Source organism: Oncorhynchus kisutch, linkage group LG1 (genome assembly GCF_002021735.2).
Source record: "Oncorhynchus kisutch isolate 150728-3 linkage group LG1, Okis_V2, whole genome shotgun sequence".
Lineage (NCBI taxonomy): Eukaryota > Metazoa > Chordata > Actinopteri > Salmoniformes > Salmonidae > Oncorhynchus > Oncorhynchus kisutch.
The window spans coordinates 71,789,405-71,808,679 of NC_034174.2; the positions used below are offsets into that span (position 1 = coordinate 71,789,405).

Here is a 19,275-nt window from a genome sequence, read left to right on the forward strand (position 1 = left end):
AAAAGTGTGTTTCCTCTTGGTTTGCCAGGTATTTCCCCATGGGCCACCCGGTGTCAGTGCATCTCTACTTCCAGTCGGACCAGTTCCAAGGCTACCTGGTCAAGCACCATGCCACTAACCTGGCAACCAGCAAGCTGGAGACCCTGGAGACCTGGGTGATGCCCAGGAAGACCTACAAGGTGGCTTCCCCTCCCAGCACCTTCACCAGGCTGCAGTTCGCTGAGGTAACGATCCTTTTTTTGGTTGTATAACGTTTAGGTAATGTTCACATAACATTCCCAGAACAGTAACACTGTGATATGGCGACTCAGGGTATGACCCAGATGCAGACACAGGAGGCAGATAGTACAGTTCTCAGATTATTTATTAGAAACGCAGGGCATGCAAAGGGCAGGTTGAGGACAAGCAGAGGTTCGTGATCAGAGTCAGGCAGGTACAGGACAGCAGGCAGGCTCGGGGTCAGGGCAGGCAGAGGTTCGTGATCAGGTCAGAGTCAGGCAGGTACAGGACAGCAGGCAGGCTCGGGGTCAGGGCAGGCAGAGGTTTGTAATCAGGTCAGAGTTAGGCAGGTACAGGATGGCAGGCAGAATGGTCAGAGCCGGGAAAAACTAGGAGACGGATCTTGAGAAACAGGAAGACGGGAAAGCACGTTGGTAAGACAAGACGAACTGGCAACAGAACTCAGGTATACACAGGGGATAATGGGGAAGATGGGCGACACCTGGAGTGGGGGCGGAGACAAGCACAAAGACAGGTGAAACAGATCTGGGCGTGACAGACATCTTTTAGAAGTAGACACACCTTATATACAGTAGCTTCACCAGGCTACAGTTCGCTGAAGTAACTGACACACTGTTTTTTGGGTTGGAGTTTTAACATTTATGCAATTTTCTTATAACAGTTACATAATATTTACACTCTTTCAGTAGACGGTGCCCCCAAATCAGCCATTGCAGAGACCTTAAAACCAGTATAATGTGTGCTCTTCGTCTGGTCTTGGTCCGTAACCGTGCTGCAGCATTCTGTATGTTTTGCAGTTGACCATTGGCTTTCTTGCGTAGACCGGACTATCAAGGCACAAGGTGAGACCTAAATGCAGACACAGAAGGCAGATGGTTGGAGTCTTACAATGTTTATTAATCCGAAGGCAAGAGAATGGTCGTGGACAGGCAAAAAGGTCAAAACCAGATCAGAGTCCAGGAGGTACAGAGGGGCAGACAGGCTCGTGGTCAAGGCAGGCAGAATGGTCAGGCAGGTGGGTACAAAGTCCAGAAACAGGGGTCAAAACTGGGAGGACTAGAAAAAGGAGACCGGAAAAAGCAGGAGAACAGGAAAACCTCTGGTTGACTTGGAAACACATAAGATGAACTGGCACAGAGAGACAGGAAACAAAGGGATTAATACACTGGGGAAAACAAGTGACACCTGGAGGGGGTGGAGACAATCACAAGGACAGGAGAAACAGATCAGGGCGTGACACAGACAGGAGAGCTACACAGTAGTCAAGCCTGCTTGTAATAAAAGCATGGATGAGTGTCTATCAGCCTGAGATAGAAACGGACGCACGTTGGCAATGTTCCCCGGGTGGTAAAAAGCTTTTTTGGTCACATTCCTATTGTGTGATTCGAAATTGATTTCAGAATCTAAAATAACACCTAGGTTTTTTACCTAGTGTTTCATCTTTATTACCCGTGAATTAAAATGTGCGGCCAGATTCTTTCACTGTGCTTTGGCTCCAACAATAAGTACCTCGGTCATGTCTTGATTTAGCTGGAGGAAGTTGTGAGCCATCTAGGTATTTAAATCACTAATACAGTCTAATCTATCCGTGGAGCTAAAATTCTCTGGTGACACAGAAATTGTGTATCGTCTGCGTAGCAGTGAAAATGCTGTGCTTTCTGCCAAGGGGTAACATATATAAACTGATCAGTACCGGACCCAAAATCAAACCATGTGAAATGCCATGTGATATGTATTTTCTCTTGAGTTGTGTTCACCAAGGGTGACAAAAAACTCTCGGCCGGTTAAATAGGTCCTAAACCAATGTAGAATTGGACCGGAGAGGCCAACCAACCTCTCCGGTCTGTCCAGAAGGACATCATGGTCAACAGTGTCGAATGCAGCACTTAAATCTAAGAGTACAAGGACAGAGAGATGTTTGGCATCTGTGTTGGCTCTAAGATCATTTACCACAGAGACTGTGTCTGTGCTGTGTAGTTTTTCAAAAATACAGTTGGCACTTTAAAAAATAATTTAGCTGTTTCAAAACCAATTTCTCCAGAATTTTGCTTAAGAATGGAAGGTTGGAGATTGGCTGAAAATTGCTAAGAGCTGAAGAATCTAGATGACTTTCCTTCAGAAGGGGTTTCATAATAGCAGTTTTTAGTGCAGTGGGGAAAGTGCCTGTGAACAGGGAGTGATTAACAATAGCTTACACTTCTTCAGATATGCAATTAAAAACTGTTTTGAAGAAGGCGGTGGGGATAGCATCGAGAAGGCAGGTAGGAGGCTTAATTTGTGATATCTCTTTCCTGAGCATGTCAGTGCCAACCAGGAAAAATAAATCCACAGTGCCTTTGCGTGGTAGCCCAGGGCACATATCATCAAACTTCTCATCGGGTCTTGCTTGACTGATACCCTGCCTATTGTTGTTTATCTTATCTCTGAAAAATATCGCAAACTCATCCCATTTAGAAGTGGAGGAGAGTTCACATAGCTGACATAGCTGAGGTAACATGTCATGTTGTGGGTTGCGCGTTGAGGTAACGTTCACATTACCTTGAGCAGATCTTTCAGCACATCCATTTCTATCACCGGCTCCTGTATTGATTTTGTTCAACCATTCATTATCCAGTCAATGGACAACATAATGGTCAGTCAGTCCGACCATTAACTGATGTACATTGTTTCGAGGTTGTAGGCTTCAACTTTTACGTAATGTTCACATAACATTTGCAGTCATTCAGCAGCCCCTGTCATTTAGACTAGAGTGCCCGGCAGTTATCCAGCCACTTAGTCAAACAATGACCTCTATGTGTTTGTAGTATATAAAAGCCCTGAAGTGCCTGGCACAGAGAAGCATGTTGTATAAAATATGATTGACTAGATCAGATATCATGGTGACCTTAGCTATATTTATCGCTATGGCAACCTTGCAGAGAGTACACACACACACACATTGGCGGCAGGCATTAAACACAGGATTGGTAGCCTTGTAAAATGTAAATTGATTGAATTCATCAGATTTTATGTGGATTAGAGCCTCACCGGCTGCTTATTTGTTGTTTACTAATGAAACGTAGACTACTCACCTTCATGCCCGAACGGCTTCCTGATAGCGTAGTTATGTTAATATAAATAATGACCCTATTTCTACTTCTGGGGACGTTCTCTAACATCATGTCTTAGTGAGCCAGCGAGAACTTTTCAGTTTATCATGGGGGGGTTGAGAGCGATCTTTCTTTCTGGTTTTCACACTGTCAAGCAGAACCCTCTGAAATGTCAGTTGATGTCCTCGTATGAGTTCCAGCACTCTGAGGTGATAAGTCGGGGTGAATCTGACCTTTTACTCTTGACCTTCGACCTATTGACCTTTGTAACAGTTCCGAAACGACCCTAGACTGTGAGGAAGTCATGGGCACAGGGAAGGCTCTGAGGTGTTCTAGTCTAAAGAGTTGTGAGTGACAGCAGACCGACACTGGCAAGGCTTTATCTGAGTACTCAGCATCGCAAAGGACTTTCTGTCGGTTGCTTAGCTACAATGACTGTCAGTCTGTCAGGCAGCCAGAGGACAGATAGACGGTCATGACAGAGCTAAGCAGTTATAGTTGACTGTTGTGAATGTCTGTCAGGCAGATAAACCATGTCTGCAGCACAACTTTAAAATACAACCTTTTCCTTCCATCTATAAACTCTCTCTCTACCCAATTTTTACTGGCATTGCTCTCTAACATTGCTCTCTACCTCTCCACAGTGGTCTTAATAGACTTGCTTCCAACAACTATCCTAAATAAGTGAGGGATAAATGACAGACTACCACCCTACTAACAGACTACAGTTGTAGCGGTGGTAGTAGATTCCTATGTAGTCCGGTGGGTCTGTGTATCATGTGTGACTTTACAAGGTCTCTCCCTCCTACCACCTAGAATTCCTCCCTCTGCCTCCTTCTAACTTCTACCATAAACTGGGGAGGCAGCACAGTCTGTCCCTCCTACCTATAACCTCTCTCTCTCTTTCCCTCTAACCCCATGCATCCCTTTACAAGACGGTCTCTATCTCCTTTCATTCCAATCTCTTCCTCCACCTACCTCTAACTCTGCATAGGCAGGACAGAGGTATCAGTAGTAGCTGCCTGTCTGTATCTTAAGCGCCTTTGCTCACAGGATACTTACAGTACTAGGCTACGTCACCCTCCCACTGTCACCCACTACTGATCTGGCAACCTAAGACCTGGCAACCCTGCCTCCCCCCACGGGCACCCGCGTCAAACACCTAATGCTGTGGTTTATGTCCTCTACTAACACTTTACCTACAGTACAGTAGTACGTCACCCTCCCTCTGTCCTCCACTGCTGACCTGGCAACCTCACCCCCTCCCCAGCATTACCTCAGCAGCACAACACTTCATCTTGTAGCTGAAGCCCTCAACTCACACATTACGTCTTACAGTGGTACTACCACTGCTGACCTGGCAACTCAACCATAAAACCCTCCACCCCATCTCTCTCCCCCTCCACCACACCCCAACAACCTCACTGGCGCCAGAGTCAAACACCATAAAACATGACAGGTCAATTTCCATCAGGCAGTGGTGCGGGCAGCCACGTCCAACCAACCAGACCACATCTGGTCTCGATTTAAAAAACTGTTTTTTTTTTGCGTGTGTGTGTGTGCGCGCACGCACGCACGTGTGCGGGCAACAGACTAAGGCCCCCAGGCCCAGGGTTCTGTTGGGTTCTGGGCCTTATTAGTGTCAGTCTTTGTGTATGGAGGTAATGAAAAGCAGGTGTTGAATGCAGCTAAGCCCAGGCCCGGAGCACTCCCCTGGGACAGCTTGAGATAGAGGACGTGGGTAAGGACGCCATCTATGTTTGTCAATTAAGATCTATGGAGAGGGAGGGAGGGAGGGGTAATAGGTAGAGCGAGGGAATGAAAAAGGGATGCATGCTACAGGGTGAGGGAATGAAAAAGGGATGCATGCTACAGGGTGAGGGAATGAAAAAGGGATGCATGCTACAGGGTGAGGGAATGAAAAAGGGATGCATGCTACAGGGTGAGGGAATGAAAAAGGGATGCATGCTACAGGGTGAGGGAATGAAAAAGGGATGCATGCTACAGGGTGAGGGAATGAAAAAGGGATGCATGCTACAGGGTGAGGGGTTTGACTCGGGAACCCGTGATGGTTTACAGATCTTGAGCAACAGTTGCCACAGGTTTAGAGTGAGGAAGGGTCTTGAGTTAGGGTTGCCAGATTAAAGGTAGAGGAGAGAGGCTGGATGGTAGCCTAGTAGCCTACTACTTGTGCTCTAAGTGTGAATTTAGGTCACACAAGCCACAAGCTGACTGTGTTTGACTCCAGGGTTTCCAGATCAGCAGTGAAGGACAGGGGTGGCTGGTAGCAGTAGTACTACTGTGCTGTCACTAAGTCAAGTGTGAGTTAAGATCATGAACTAAAACAAGCTGAGGTGTTGGACCAGGGTTTGAAGTGAAGTGTAGAGAAAAGGTTGGAGGTCATCGGATGAACCTGAAGTGGGTCAGAGGTTAATCCCTGTTTGACCGGTTCTCAGGTGGTCAGTACGGTCGTACACTCAATGAACTGCGGATTTGTAGCTGTGTTACTGTTTGTCTCCACTCTCCAGTGACAGTTTGAACCAGAATACAGTCGCTTCAGGAGATTCATTCAAATTACAATTCAAGATGTGAAAAGTATGATTCATTTTCAATGAGAATATTGCATTTCCATTCACTTCCTGAATTGATGGAGTTGAAATAGAATTGAGCCAAAACCATTACTGAAATCCAATGTTATCTATGCCCATAGTACCTTACCCAGATTTCTCACAGAACAATTTAGAGTCGGGAGGCAGTAGTCTGCAGCCAGTGGGTTATAGTGGCATTTCCTCTGTCAATAAGCTTTTGATTTCAGTCTGTGGCCTAGAATCAGACCACTGACAATCAATGTGATGTATATGGTGTGATATGCCAGTGAGGAAAACACTTAGAATAGACTGAAATAGAATAGAAAAAAATTGAATAGAATCAATAAGAATAGAATAGATTATAATGAATTAGCATGAGGGATACTCTTCCAGACCTGCAGAGAATGAATAGCATAGCTGATAGACGTTCTAGTTAAGGATGTTGAGGATACTAACAGGGAGAGTAGTAGTTTGGTAGAGAAAATAGGAGTCGGTAACATTATTGAGTTGAAGGGTACCAATTTTGCACACTAAATTGAGGTGAATTGAATTGAAGGGAGGCAGGGCAATATCCTCTAGTTGTTGTTGCAGACATTGTGAAACACACACATACACACAACCACACCCACCCCCCCCCCCACACACACACACACACATACACATAACCACAAACACAACCACAAGGAAAATATAGTTTTGGTTGAGAAAATAGAGGTCAGTTGAATTACAAAATTGAATTACGGAAGTGCATCACAGGCTGGCAAGATCCACTTATGGCTCAGGCAGTGTGAAAACACACATACACACAAACACTCACACACACACACACACACAAGGAAAATGTAGTTTTGGTTGAGAAAATAGAGGTCAGTTGAATTACAAAATTGAATTACGGAAGTGCATCACAGGCTGGCAAGATCCACTAATGGCTCAGGCAGTGTGAAAACACACATACACATACACACACATACACACAGACACACAAGGAAAATCTAGTTTTGAAAGAGAGAATAGAGGTCAGTTAAATTACAACATTTAATTACCAAAGTCCATCACTTTACAAAACTCACTTTACAAAGTACAAAATACACACACGCAGACACACACACGCAGACACACACACATTCATGTGAAGAGTGAATTAAAGGGGAAACCAAGATCCTCTCACAGTTTATGTTTTCCGACATCGTGACACACACACACACACACCACACACAACTAATTTCTCTATGGAGGTTGAGTCTATTTATAGTGTATAGACTCATTTCTCAGTCGGCCTAATATTGAGTGGAGTGTTCCAGTCAGCCCATTGATCTGTGGTCTGGTGTTAATCACTGGGAGTAAGGATGAGCATATCCTCAAGCTTTCACCATCCCTCCTCCTCATCATCCCTCATCATCAACCCTCCTCCTCATCATCCCTCATTATTCTTCCTCATCATCATCCATCATCATCATCCCTCCTCATCATCATCCTTCCTCATCAACCCGTGTCATCTTCCCTCCTCATGTTTCTACAAGCGCCTTAGATTAATCTGCATCCTCTATCTCTCTGTCCTCTTTCACTATCTCTGATCTTCACTCTCTGTCCTCCTACACTCTGTCCATCCATCTCGCTATTTATAGTCCTCTCTCTGAGTACCTTATACCAAACATTAAGAACACCTAAGGTGTCGAAAGCCTTCCATTAGAATGCTGTCCAATGTTGACCCCAATGCTTCCCACATTTGTGTCAAGTTGGCTGGATGTCCTTTGGGTGGTGAACCATTCTTGATACACATGGGAAACTGCGGAGAGTGAAAAACCCAGCAGCATTGCAGTTCTTGACACAAACCGGTGTGCCTGGCACCTACTTGCTATACCCCGTTCAAAGGCACTTCAAGCTTTTGTCTTGCCCATTCACCCTCTGCATGGCACGCAAACACAATCCCTGTCTCAATTGTCTCGAGGCTTAAAAATGATTATTTAACCCAACTCCTCTCCTTCATCTACACTGATTGAAGTGGATTTAACAAATTACATCAATAAGGGATTATAGCTTTGACCTGGATTCACCTGGTCAGTCTAATGTTTTGCATATTCAATTTATATCAACATGTTCTCTCTCTGCCTGTATTCTCTATCTCCCTCTATTTCTCTCAGTGTCTAAGTTATTCATCTCTCACCTCTCTCTTTTCCCTCCAGCAATAGTCTTAACCGCATTAAATGGAGTTGGGGCTTTTCATCTTCCTGTCTGTCTGTCTGTCTCTCTGTCTCTCTGTCTGTCTCTGACTCTCTTCCCACTTTCTCTGTCTTGCTCTCTCTCTCCATGTCTCTGTCTGTGTTGTTATAGATTGATCCCCAGCCCCCCAGAGGGTTAGTCAAGGTGTTCGCTCTTCACTCAACATATACACTGCTGCCTCAGTCGGCCTGTCTATCGATCACACAGGAAGCTGCAAACCAACACTCACATTACACATCAACTGAGACTATCTTACGTAGACATACTGGAAATCCTGTATAAGCCTATACACATAGAAAGTCTACATAAAGCCATATGAGACATACTGGAAATCACATAATGCACTACTGTAGACATGATAGGTAATGGCTGTACTAATGTTTGAAGCTGCACACCAATGCTGACATTACAGATGAAGTGAGACTAGTATACAGATGTAGGCTCTTAATTTGAACCCGTTTGCTACAGCATTATTCCTGTGGGATAATCAAGTCTGAAAATGTCAAAGTGGAAAGCCTTTTTAAACCTGGGTGATCAAATTACGATCCCACATCTGTACGCACTGGAAATCACTAGTCTGTACAGTGGACATGATCCATGATGGTTGTATGAATGGTGTGGGATACATATTATATCACAACTACAATTTCCCATGACATTACAGTGTAGAGACAAATTCATATTCAGCCTATTTTTCTGTTCTTCATTTGCCTCAGTTAATGTTGTATGCAAAGTATGCATGAAATACATTATACGGTTGGACATTTCAGATCCAGTGAATTAATAACACACTCCCTTTTCTCTCGCCTTCCCCCCTCCGTCCCTTCCTCCATCCCTCTCTCAGATCGGCACAGAGTGGGATGCCAAAGAGCGCATGTTCCGTAACTTCGGTGGTCTGATGGGTCCCATGGACGAGACAGTCGGGATGCAGCGGTGGTCCAAGGGCCCCAACGTGACCGGCACCGTGGTGTGGATCGACCCCACCAACGTCATCGCTGCCACCTACGATATCCTGATCGACGCCAGCGCAGAGTACACCCACTACAGACCCCCCCTGAACCAGCCTCTCAGGCCTGGGGTGTGGACCATACGGGTGTTGCATCACTGGAGCCCCGTGGCCGAGACAAGGTTTCTGATTAGTCCGCTGGCTTATATGAAGCATCAGCCTATAAGACAAGGTAAGAGTACAGACACAGACACACACACCACTGGCTTATAACAAGCACTAGCCTGTACAGCAAGGTAAGAGATAGGCCTATATGTAGTGCAGGTCTACAAGTCACATGAGTGTCAGTCTGTGATGTATGTGATATAATTGATGCAGTGTGTCTTGTCATGTTATAGGCCTATCATGGAACACACGCAAACACAAAAGCACATTTCCCATGAGGCCCTGCTGTGTTTACGATGCTCCTTCTAATCAACCCTCTGAGCCGTTGGAAGCCCCAGTTGTTTGTCACCAAGTCGACCGTAATCACCCTCAGTGTTTCTCATACATACTAAACAGTATGTTAAACACCTCCATATCACGCCGAGGAACACAATTACACAATTAAATCAATCTGCCTGTGTTAACTATAAGGGACCAGGACCCCTATTGTTTTAGCTAGAGTAATCGGCTGCTGTGAAAGTCACCCGAGAGTTGAGATGCTAACCTCGGTGTGGGGGCATATTCACAGCCTGTTTTATAATCGCACCGAGACCATTTTTAATTCTGAACAGAATCAACAAATAAAAGTTAGCAGGCTTTGCCCTGGCGCGTCGTGGGGTTTGGGGCCATGTGTGAGAGTGAAGAGAGAGGAAGCTAAAATATTCATCAATTGTTCATGAGTGTTTTTGTTTGTTTGATAGTTCGCTTGTTTGCTTTTCTCTCAGTTGTAATTCGCTGTTGATGGGAAGAGAAAATTGATTAACTCCACTTCCCCTCAAACTCCAAACTCTGTACTAGCACATAGTCAGAATGCTAAATTCACTCCCAAAGACATTAGCATTGGAGATGAGGGTAAATCGACTGCCTTTCTCCACTATTTATGGAAGATAATCCTGAAACGTACTGTTATGCTCTCTGAGGTTATACTGTTGAAATGTTTTATTACCCAAGTGAAGCGACACTGAGCTCTACTTTAGATTGTTTTACACCAAACTTTTTGGATCAGCTTGAGTGGTTAAAATAGACCAGTTGGCCCATAGTGCAAACAGTAGTCCTAAACTAGATCCACTGCAGCATAGAAACTATGGAAACCTGTGCGCTTCAGTATCAAACGGCCTTATATGGACTCCGGTACAGTAGTTATCCATTGAGACAGTACTGAGGATAAAAACCTTTATGGGCTAGTTTCCCAGACACAGATTAAGCCTGGTCTTGGACAAAGAAGCACTTTCAATTGAGAATCCTTTTTAGTGTCTGGGAAAGCAGCCTTCCGGCTCCTACTCCTGTTGGATGGGGTTAGATGTCCTTAGATCCCATAGTCCTGAAGGTCGTGGTGGCACAGTAATCCTGCAGCCTTGGCCTCCTCTCCACCTGCTCTAACAGCCTCTAGCCTTCCCATACAGATTTACAACCCTGAATATCTCCAGGTCGTTCTACTGCATGTAGCCTTTATGGTGTGTCTTCTGTTGTTGCCCTGGCTTAGCGCTGGCACCGTGGGCCCTCACACACACACACACACACACACACACTGGCAGCACACACACACCGCTACCACAATAAAGTCGGTAGTTGGCACCGGGCAGTGGCAAGCTTGGCAGAACAACCAGGTGTCTGACTGCATCTCTGTCGCTAGCCCGTGAAAACGCTAGCGGCTAATGGCAGGGTGCGAACCCGGCACTGGCAGAGAGAGGAGAGGAGAGCTGGGCTAGCGTACAATAGCCAGGCTGAGGAGGGACGGCAAGCGCCCCGGTGTTAGGAGCACTGAGGAATGTACAGCTTTACCTTCAGGGTGGAGGAGTTTTAGGGATGAGGTAATGGTCTCGTCTCTGCCCCCTAGCTTCCAATGGCTTTGTAAAAAGACACAGTTGTTTTAACAATTTGTGGCTTGGGCAATTATTTTATTTATTTTATTTAACTAGGCAAGTCAGTTAAGAACAAATTCTTATTTTCAATGAAGGAACAGTGGGTTAACTGCTTGTTCATGGGCAGAATAACAGATTTGTACCTTGTCAGCTCTGGGATTAGAACTTGCAAACTTTCGGTTACTAGTCCAACGCTCTAACCACTAGGCTACCCTGTCGCCCTGTATGAAGGGGCTTATAAATGTATGGTGTGTGAGAAGATGGTCCTATCTGCCCCCTAGCTTCCAATGGCTTCATAAGGAACACTAAGTGCAGTCATTGAGACACTTGGTGCAGTCTCCCACTTTGTGGCTTAGGCTTACCCTAGAGAAATCAATAGCATGTAATTAACCAGTAACACAAAGTTTGGTCTCATCAAATGAGTTCACAGTTCCATTCCACCCTTTACAATCAAGTCAAAGTGGTTCGACTGATTTGCCTACTTAGATTCCCCATTGATGATTCTGTTTACCTGCTCATTTATGAACACTATCTCCAGGACAGTCTCACCATAAAACATGAACAATCCCTTTATGAACACTATCTCCAGGACAGTCTCACCATAAAACATGAACAATCCATTTATGAACACTATCTCCAGGACAGTCTCACCATAAAACATTAACAATCCATTTATGAACACTATCTCCAGGACAGTCTCACCATAAAACATTAACAATCCATTTTTGTCCCCCTCTTTCTCTCGCTTCATCTCGCTCTCGCTCTCCCTCCCTCCCCCAGAGGACACGCTGAAGCTCCACAATGGACCAGCCAAGAACAGTTATATGGAGCAGAGCTTCCACGGCCTCAACCCCGTGCTCAACATCCCTGTACACCTGGGTCAGGTGGAGCAGGCTAAGCGCAACGCCGCCCTGACTGGCCCCGCCTTGGAGCACTGGGTAGACGGCCTGGTGGGTGCGATGTGGGAGGCTGGGGACGTGTGTTCCACCTCCATGACAGGGGGACCTGGAACATCCTGCCCCGTCATGCAGACCTGCGCCAAGACCCCATGGAGCTCGCTCAGCCCGGACCCCAAGTCCCAGCTGGTCCCGCCGCACGCCGACGGGCGCATCAGGTAGCAGTGGCGCCTCCGGCTGGACAGGAGGCCACACTGCAGGTCTTAAGTTTAAATAATTTATTTTTTAAATCTCCTTTTTGTTTTATTTTAATTTTTCAGTCGACGTAATGGATCACATAAGGAGAGAAAAGACGGAAGTTGTTTTTCTTTTAAGGTTAGTTTGAGGTTGAAGGAACGTTGAAGAGGAAGAGAATGTCTGGGGAAGGTTCTGTGGTGTCGTGCAAGTTTCAGACTCCTGAAGTGTTCCTCTTTGGGGTTTCTGCTGGCTTTGTCGTGTTCTGTTTCCCAATGTATTAATTTTAATCTCGCCGCTGAGTTTACTGTGATTGATGCTGTGTCCGACGTAGAGACAAATGTTGCTTTGCCAAGCACCTAGTAAGGCCGCCTAGTCTGCTGCTAAATGGAAGAGCGATTGTGAAGTCAGTCAGAGTGTTCGGGTGGAACAGGATAGTCGACACTGGTAGTGGACCAAGTTCTGGGCCCGTATTCACAAAGGCTCTCAGAGTACGAGTGCTGATTTAGAATTAGTTTTCTCTTTTAAATCATAATGAATATGATTATATAGACAGGGCGGGACCTGGTCCTAGATCAGCACTTCTACTCTGAGGTGATTTGTGAATACGAGGCCTGCTTCTCAAGGTTGGTTTGGCCTACATGTAGGGAGATAGACTGAACCGCAACCTCGGAGGGTGTCGTGAAGATGTAGCTTTTTTTTTAAAGCAAAATTCCTTGCCTCGATCTTTGCGTATGACTGACAAAGTTACTATGGCACAGCACTACTTATTGACTTTCAGTGCCTGAACAGGAGAAAGGTGTGTTGGTGTGACTGGACTATGGAGTGGCATTTGTGCCAGTAGAAGTTGAATTCAATTCATGAATGATTGAAACTAGATTCAGTTCCTATTGGCACTGATATCACTCCATACTGGACAGCCTGAAACTTGAAATGAAAGTATATCAGCTGTGCTTTCGCAAGAAAACAGACATTCTCAAGCTTATTTTATCATTTCCTTTTCTAAGATGTTTTGTTCATTTGTTTTTAACGACAGTTTATGTTGCAAGTATGAAACAGATTATGTCTCAAAGTTATTGTCGAGTGAATGGAGTGAGTTGTCCACAAGTTGCTATTTATTTATAAGTTTATATAAATACAGAATATTTTTAGTCAATGACTAAATGACTACAACGCTGCTTTGGCAGCTCGATAAACATTTTTTTGTAAAGAGAAACTGCCTTTATTTACAAAGGCCGATGCCCCAATGAACCTGTATACCTATTTTGGGCGCAACAAACCTAATGCCCGCCTGTGTGTCCGTGTTGTCCGGTCTGAATAGCTCTTCCTGTCTTGGTTCTTTCGTCGACTGTTTGCAAAGTCTTCATCACACGGGGAAGCACCCAGGACTGAAAGCTCACAGCTTCCTCCTGACAACCTCCCCAAACAGAGAAGTTAACAAAAAAAGACAGAAACACTCCAAAAACTCTCCAACGTGTGTGTTGAAGTCATTTCGTGGTGATGTTACATTTCCTACTCGGTTCCGTGTCAGTACCAGGATGTTAGTGATTGATGATGCTGTTCATGGTGTGGCAAAAATGGAAACAAATAGTGAATTATATCTTGTATTTTGATCAAGGAACTGTTGGATTGGGCCCAGGCAACTTTGGTTTTCACCTGTTCTACTACATGCTAAGTTATTTTGCTGCCATCAAGACTCTCCCTCAGTTGACAACAGTTCAAACATAGCCTATAGCACAGTGCCCCCTTCTCCAACCACCATGGAGGGTAACTACGATCTGCCGCTTCGCTTGTTTGGCTTCAACTCAATTCTCCTCACAACCTAATTTGGTCCCAATTTAGAATCCAATCTGTGATTGTCAACATGATTTGGCAGTCAAACGTGCTAAGTGAATGTTTTCACCAGGGCTCATCAGCGATCATTAGTGAGTTAATCAATGGCCCAAGTTCACCTTGGACCTTGTTGGATGTATCGATCCTAATAAGTGTCAGTCCTGTCACTCAAACTTGAACTGTTGTGTGTTGTTGCCATGGTTACAAAGAAGGGCAATTTTGCCTATATAGGGCTCGCCAGCTTCTAGTGCTAAAACCCAGAAGTGAGTTACCTCTGTTTTTTTTCAGCCTTTCCTATGGGGAAAGAATAGGGGTTTTGGATAAACACTGAAAATAAGGTCTGAGGTAAACACAGGCTTAGGAGATCTTATACACTTTGTTCTATGAGAGGTAGCCAGTTATTATGACCTTTATTCATTATGATGCCTTTATGTGCTTTTTTTATTACATAAATGCATCAAAATTCACAAAGTGACGTCAGCTGATGAAGATTATCTCCTAGAACAAAACGTATAAGATCTCCTAAGCCTGTGTTTACCACAGACCTTATTTTCAGTGTTAATCTTAAAAAAACTTCAAAAATGCCATTCATTTTCCCATAGGCTTTGTCCAACAAAACATGGCGGATTTAGTGCCTACAAAAAGACACCATTACTATTTCTCTGTATTAGCTAGCTAGCTAATAACATAACAGCTAGATACAGATATGACCCTGAGCTCCTTTTACTGGCAGTGCCATTGTCACATTGAAACGAATACTGAAATTGACGAATACTTTGCCCATTGTTCAAAAGTACAATTATCATTCTCGAGAAGTGATTTGAAATATGTTACTCGGTGTAAAAGTCCTATTTTGTTACAAAAAATGAAGAAAATGTACATAAATATTTTGGATTGAAAATATGTTTAAAACTCATTCTATGTAAATACCGATGCAGTGTGGAAAGATTATGAAGTGGAATAGTAAAAGAATAACAGATAGCTAGTGTTACTTGTTGCTAGTTGGCCACAGAGTGATTTTAGGTACATAACCTGTTTCAATGTTTTGGACAGATCTAAGGAGTAAGGAATGACTCAGAATTGGGTAAAGCTTTTAATATTATTCTTCGCCTTTCAGAGAATATCATGACAGATTGTTGTTCTCTCTGCTGGAATGTATTGTTGAGCAACTGTTGCACAAACGTCTCTGAACTCAACGTTTCCCAAAGCTTCTGGGGAAACGTCAAAGTTTCCTAAAGTTTCAGGGGGAAACTCTGTGCCTTAGCCATCTATCTATACTCCTGCCTAGGGGACTCTTCAAATGTTCTGTCCATCTATGAACATTAAATTGCTACGGTCGTTTTTACTTTCCACAAAAAAAGTGAAAGAAGAGCACCAAGAGTTAGTCGTTGTGATTTGATGAAATCTGTAACACCAAAAAAAGATGTCCTCTGTTGTAAATACCATGCCTTCTTGTCTTTCGCTTTTACATTTTTGTGGATATTTTTTTTTTTTAGTTGGTACATTTTTCTCTGCTTTTCTTTTTAAATAAAAGAGCTCTCTCTAAATCTTGTCTCATTATTGTGTGGATTTCTATGCTTAAACACTTCAAGTTTATGACATGAGTTGTCACAAAATCCTTGTAACACATGTTCTTCTTCATGATTTATGCACGTTTAAGTAGCCATAATTGCATCTTACTCTGGAAACGAAGCGTAAATTACACCGTAATTCAAGTGATAGCACAGTCAAACAGTTGTCATTCCCACAGTTGTTTAATAATCACCCCAGCTTCACCCTCTTAAGTATTTGTCTAATTACCTGAAGTTGCTTCCACATGTTTTCCATGACTTAACTGAAGAATCAACCTGCCGTCGTCAGCTGTTGAGCACCAGAGATGCTGTTGAGCACTATGCATGTGGCAACTCTCCTGTTTTCAGCCTATTGACAGAGAGTGGAGAGAGTTCAGGCCTTAAATAAATACTGTACCATATGTCTCAGAGGCAGGCAACCGTGTGTAGATATAAAACAAACCACCTCAAACACAATATGCAGTAGCCAGAGATTCGGCTTCCCCTTTGCCTTCCAGAGATCATACATCTAGAAAACAGGGGACCTCAGCAACAGTCAAACAATCCTCTTTCAATGTGCTGTGCAATGAATGATGCCACCATCGTTTGTGGAGGTCTGACCAGAGAGAACCACTTGGGGATTCTGTGATCGTCTTCCCATCCTTCGTCATCAGAACAGAATAGGGGTTCTGTGTGATCCTCCCGGGCCTCTATCATCACACACGATCACAGGGTGTACTGAGCCTCTGACAGGCCCAGATCAAAGGGACACTAAGATCTCACGACGATCCCACAAGACTTCGAACATGCCGGATAATTAGTCCATGGTGTCTGGAAGGAGAGAGTGTGTGTCTGTGTCTGCTTAGTGAGTGTGATATCACATCTGTGAGGAGTGTGTCTGCGTGTGTGTGTGAGTGCTTGTGTGTATTCAGTACGTGCGTCCGCCCTGCGTGTCACGTCTGTGAGGAGTGTGTGTTTTAGGGGTGTGAAGAGTTTCTAAATGTACATGAGCCACATCTTGCAGAATAGTTTTATTCACTATCTCTGACATGAAACAAACCCCTAGGTCTCATCCAACACATGTAAAACGTGACAGTGAGACAACGACAGGGGAATCACTGTCTCTCCTGAGGCGCATCACATTAATGTGACAGCAAACGTTTAAAAGGTGTTCTAATAAAGTTCAGAGATCAAAACGGAAGGTGAACAGCATCACACATGAAACAACTGAGGAGCTAATGACACAAGCAGCGTTTCCCTACAGGTGTTGGCGTGTTGCACACAGACATGCTATTCTTCCTGCTTTTGTGCTTAACGTTACCTTTTGCTGATGTGTACTGTTATTGTGGGTCAAAATCAAATGAAGATGTTTCAAGATGTTTTCATCTTCAACATGGCTCATAGGAGCAGGGGTTAAAGTAAGGCGGTATGGTCCAGTATGGGGTCCAGGCAAAACAAATAGTGGGGGTACACCGTAGGGGAGACCCAGGTACACCGTAGGGGATACCTGGGTACACCGTAGGGGAGACCCGGGTACACCGTAGGGGAGACCCGGGTACACCGTAGGGGAGACCCGGGTACACCGTAGGGGAGACCCAGGTACACCGTAGGGGAGACCCGGGTACACCGTAGGGGAGACCAGGGTACACCGTAGGGGAGACCCGGGTACACCGTAGGGGAGACCCGGGTACACCGTAGGGGAGACCCGGGTACACCGTAGGGGAGACCCGGGTACACCGTAGGGGAGACCAGGGTACCCGTAGAGGAGACCGGGGATGGCTGTAACACTCTTGTCAATTTCTCAGATATTGTTGGAGCTACTACATTCAAAATGTGATAGGAACAACTTCTGTCTGCTACAAATTGGTATAGGTATTATCTCTCTAAATCAAACAGACAAGGTGTGACCTTGTCTCAAATACAAGGAGTGAAAGGTTACAATTTACCCCAGCTCCCAGGTCAGCTGTAACGGGGCTTGGGGTGAAATGTAACAGTTTAAAAATCATGCTTAAATCATGACATGCAACAAGATACTGAAAGCCTTTATTGACAACAACACTGCCATGTTTAACATTTTGTGTGGCAGAAATAATAGTCATAATACAACTCATAAAATATATATTATTTGTACTCTCCAATAACTGTCCCTTCTCAACTTACAACAACTGAATGTTTTGAGTGTGTGTGTGTGTGTTGAGAGAGATGGAACAGTAGTGTGTGTGAATGTTGGCCATGTTCACTCAGAGTCACAGTTGTGACAGTGGTATAGTGGTCCTGGGGTACAGGCTTGGTGGGCCCTTAATTTGCATTCCCAGCACTGCAGCCAGACCACAACTAACCCTGACCCTTGCAGCCATTAGCTAGCTCCAATTTGAGCTAAATGTTCAAACTTTAGAATTGCTAACTTACATCAAATATATCTACACAAACTGGTTATAACCCTGAAATAAGTTTGGTGAATCTAAGAACAAAACGTTTGATGACATCGGAAAAACAAAAATTACTATCTTACCTCAACATCAGATTTTTGTCAGTTTATCACAGGGTCTTGTTTCTTCGAGGTTTGAGGATAAACTGCGCATGTACACAGGGAGTCACATGATGTTAGCTTGTTCCTGATTGGAGATATTGAGAGTGTTATAACTGTCCCGTGCTACAACCATCCCCGGTCTCCCCTACCTGTAAAACATCAGCATATCACGATTAATACAACATGCCCCCAAAAATATATAGTCTTTACACCATTATTACACAGTGCTGCATGTCAGCCGCACGAAGAATGAGCGAATTGATTGGAAACCGGATGGCATACGCTCCAAATTGCGTTCGCGTTTGAAAAGAACACTTACACTTTGTCAAGGCGGAGATGAGTGGCCGAGACGCTCGCAGACAAGGGAGAGATTGTTTATTTCACTGTTTTTTTTAAATCTATTTCACTTGCTTTGACAAATGTAAACATATGTTTCCCATGCCAATAAAGCCCCTTAAATTGAAATTAAGTGGCCGAGGCGCACGTGGACAACAGTGGATGCATCAATTCAGTGAATGCCTAATGACAATCAAATAATGTAATTACAATCAGTGGCGATTTTAGCATGTAAATCTTGGTGGGATGCATGTCAGCAACGCCACTACACAACACTAAACAATACATGAATTGCACTATAACGGTGACAAACGGTGCCCACAAACAGCATAGTCCCAACAGCAGTCCCAACACCTTACCACTGCTACACCTGGCTATCAGCAGAGCCTTGTCTGGCAGTGAAACAGTTCATTCAGCCTCATTTACTGCCTTTTCAAAAATATATAGCTGATATTGGCAGACTTTTTTCTCAGAACAATAATATACTGACTAGTTTCAGAAGAAAGTTATTTGTTTCTGGCCATTTTGAGCCTGTAATCAAACCTACAAATGCTGATGCTCCAGATACTCAACTCAGTTTTCAGCTGTGCTAAAATAATTGCAAAGGTGTTTTCTAATGATCAATTAGCCTTTTAAAATGATGAACTTGGATTAGCTAACACAACATGCCATTGATGTTTGCTGATAATGGGCCTCTATACACCTATGTAGATATTTTTTTTTTTAAATCAGCCGTTTCCAGCTACA

The 19,275-nt window shown here is 44.2% G+C and overlaps 1 protein-coding gene and 1 long non-coding RNA gene across 2 annotated transcripts in view; one reads left to right on the plus strand and one right to left on the minus strand.

Annotated features, from left to right (window-relative positions):
• Positions 1-15,659, plus strand: part of LOC109890174 (xylosyltransferase 1) — a 134,815-nt gene extending 119,156 nt beyond the window's left edge. The window contains exons 9-11 of the mRNA XM_031831843.1: positions 29-224; positions 8,982-9,315; positions 11,930-15,659. Of these exons, the coding sequence (XP_031687703.1) occupies positions 29-224; positions 8,982-9,315; positions 11,930-12,267 (868 nt within the window). The 3' untranslated portion in view covers positions 12,268-15,659. The remainder of the gene's footprint in view (positions 1-28; positions 225-8,981; positions 9,316-11,929) is intronic.
• LOC116375263 (uncharacterized) lies at positions 360-18,278 on the minus strand. Its single transcript, XR_004210995.1, has 3 exons — positions 18,175-18,278; positions 15,913-16,032; positions 360-1,089 (listed from the first exon to the last, which is right to left on the minus strand). It is a non-coding gene; the product is annotated as an uncharacterized LOC116375263 (long non-coding RNA).
• Positions 18,279-19,275: the final 997 nt, after the last annotated feature.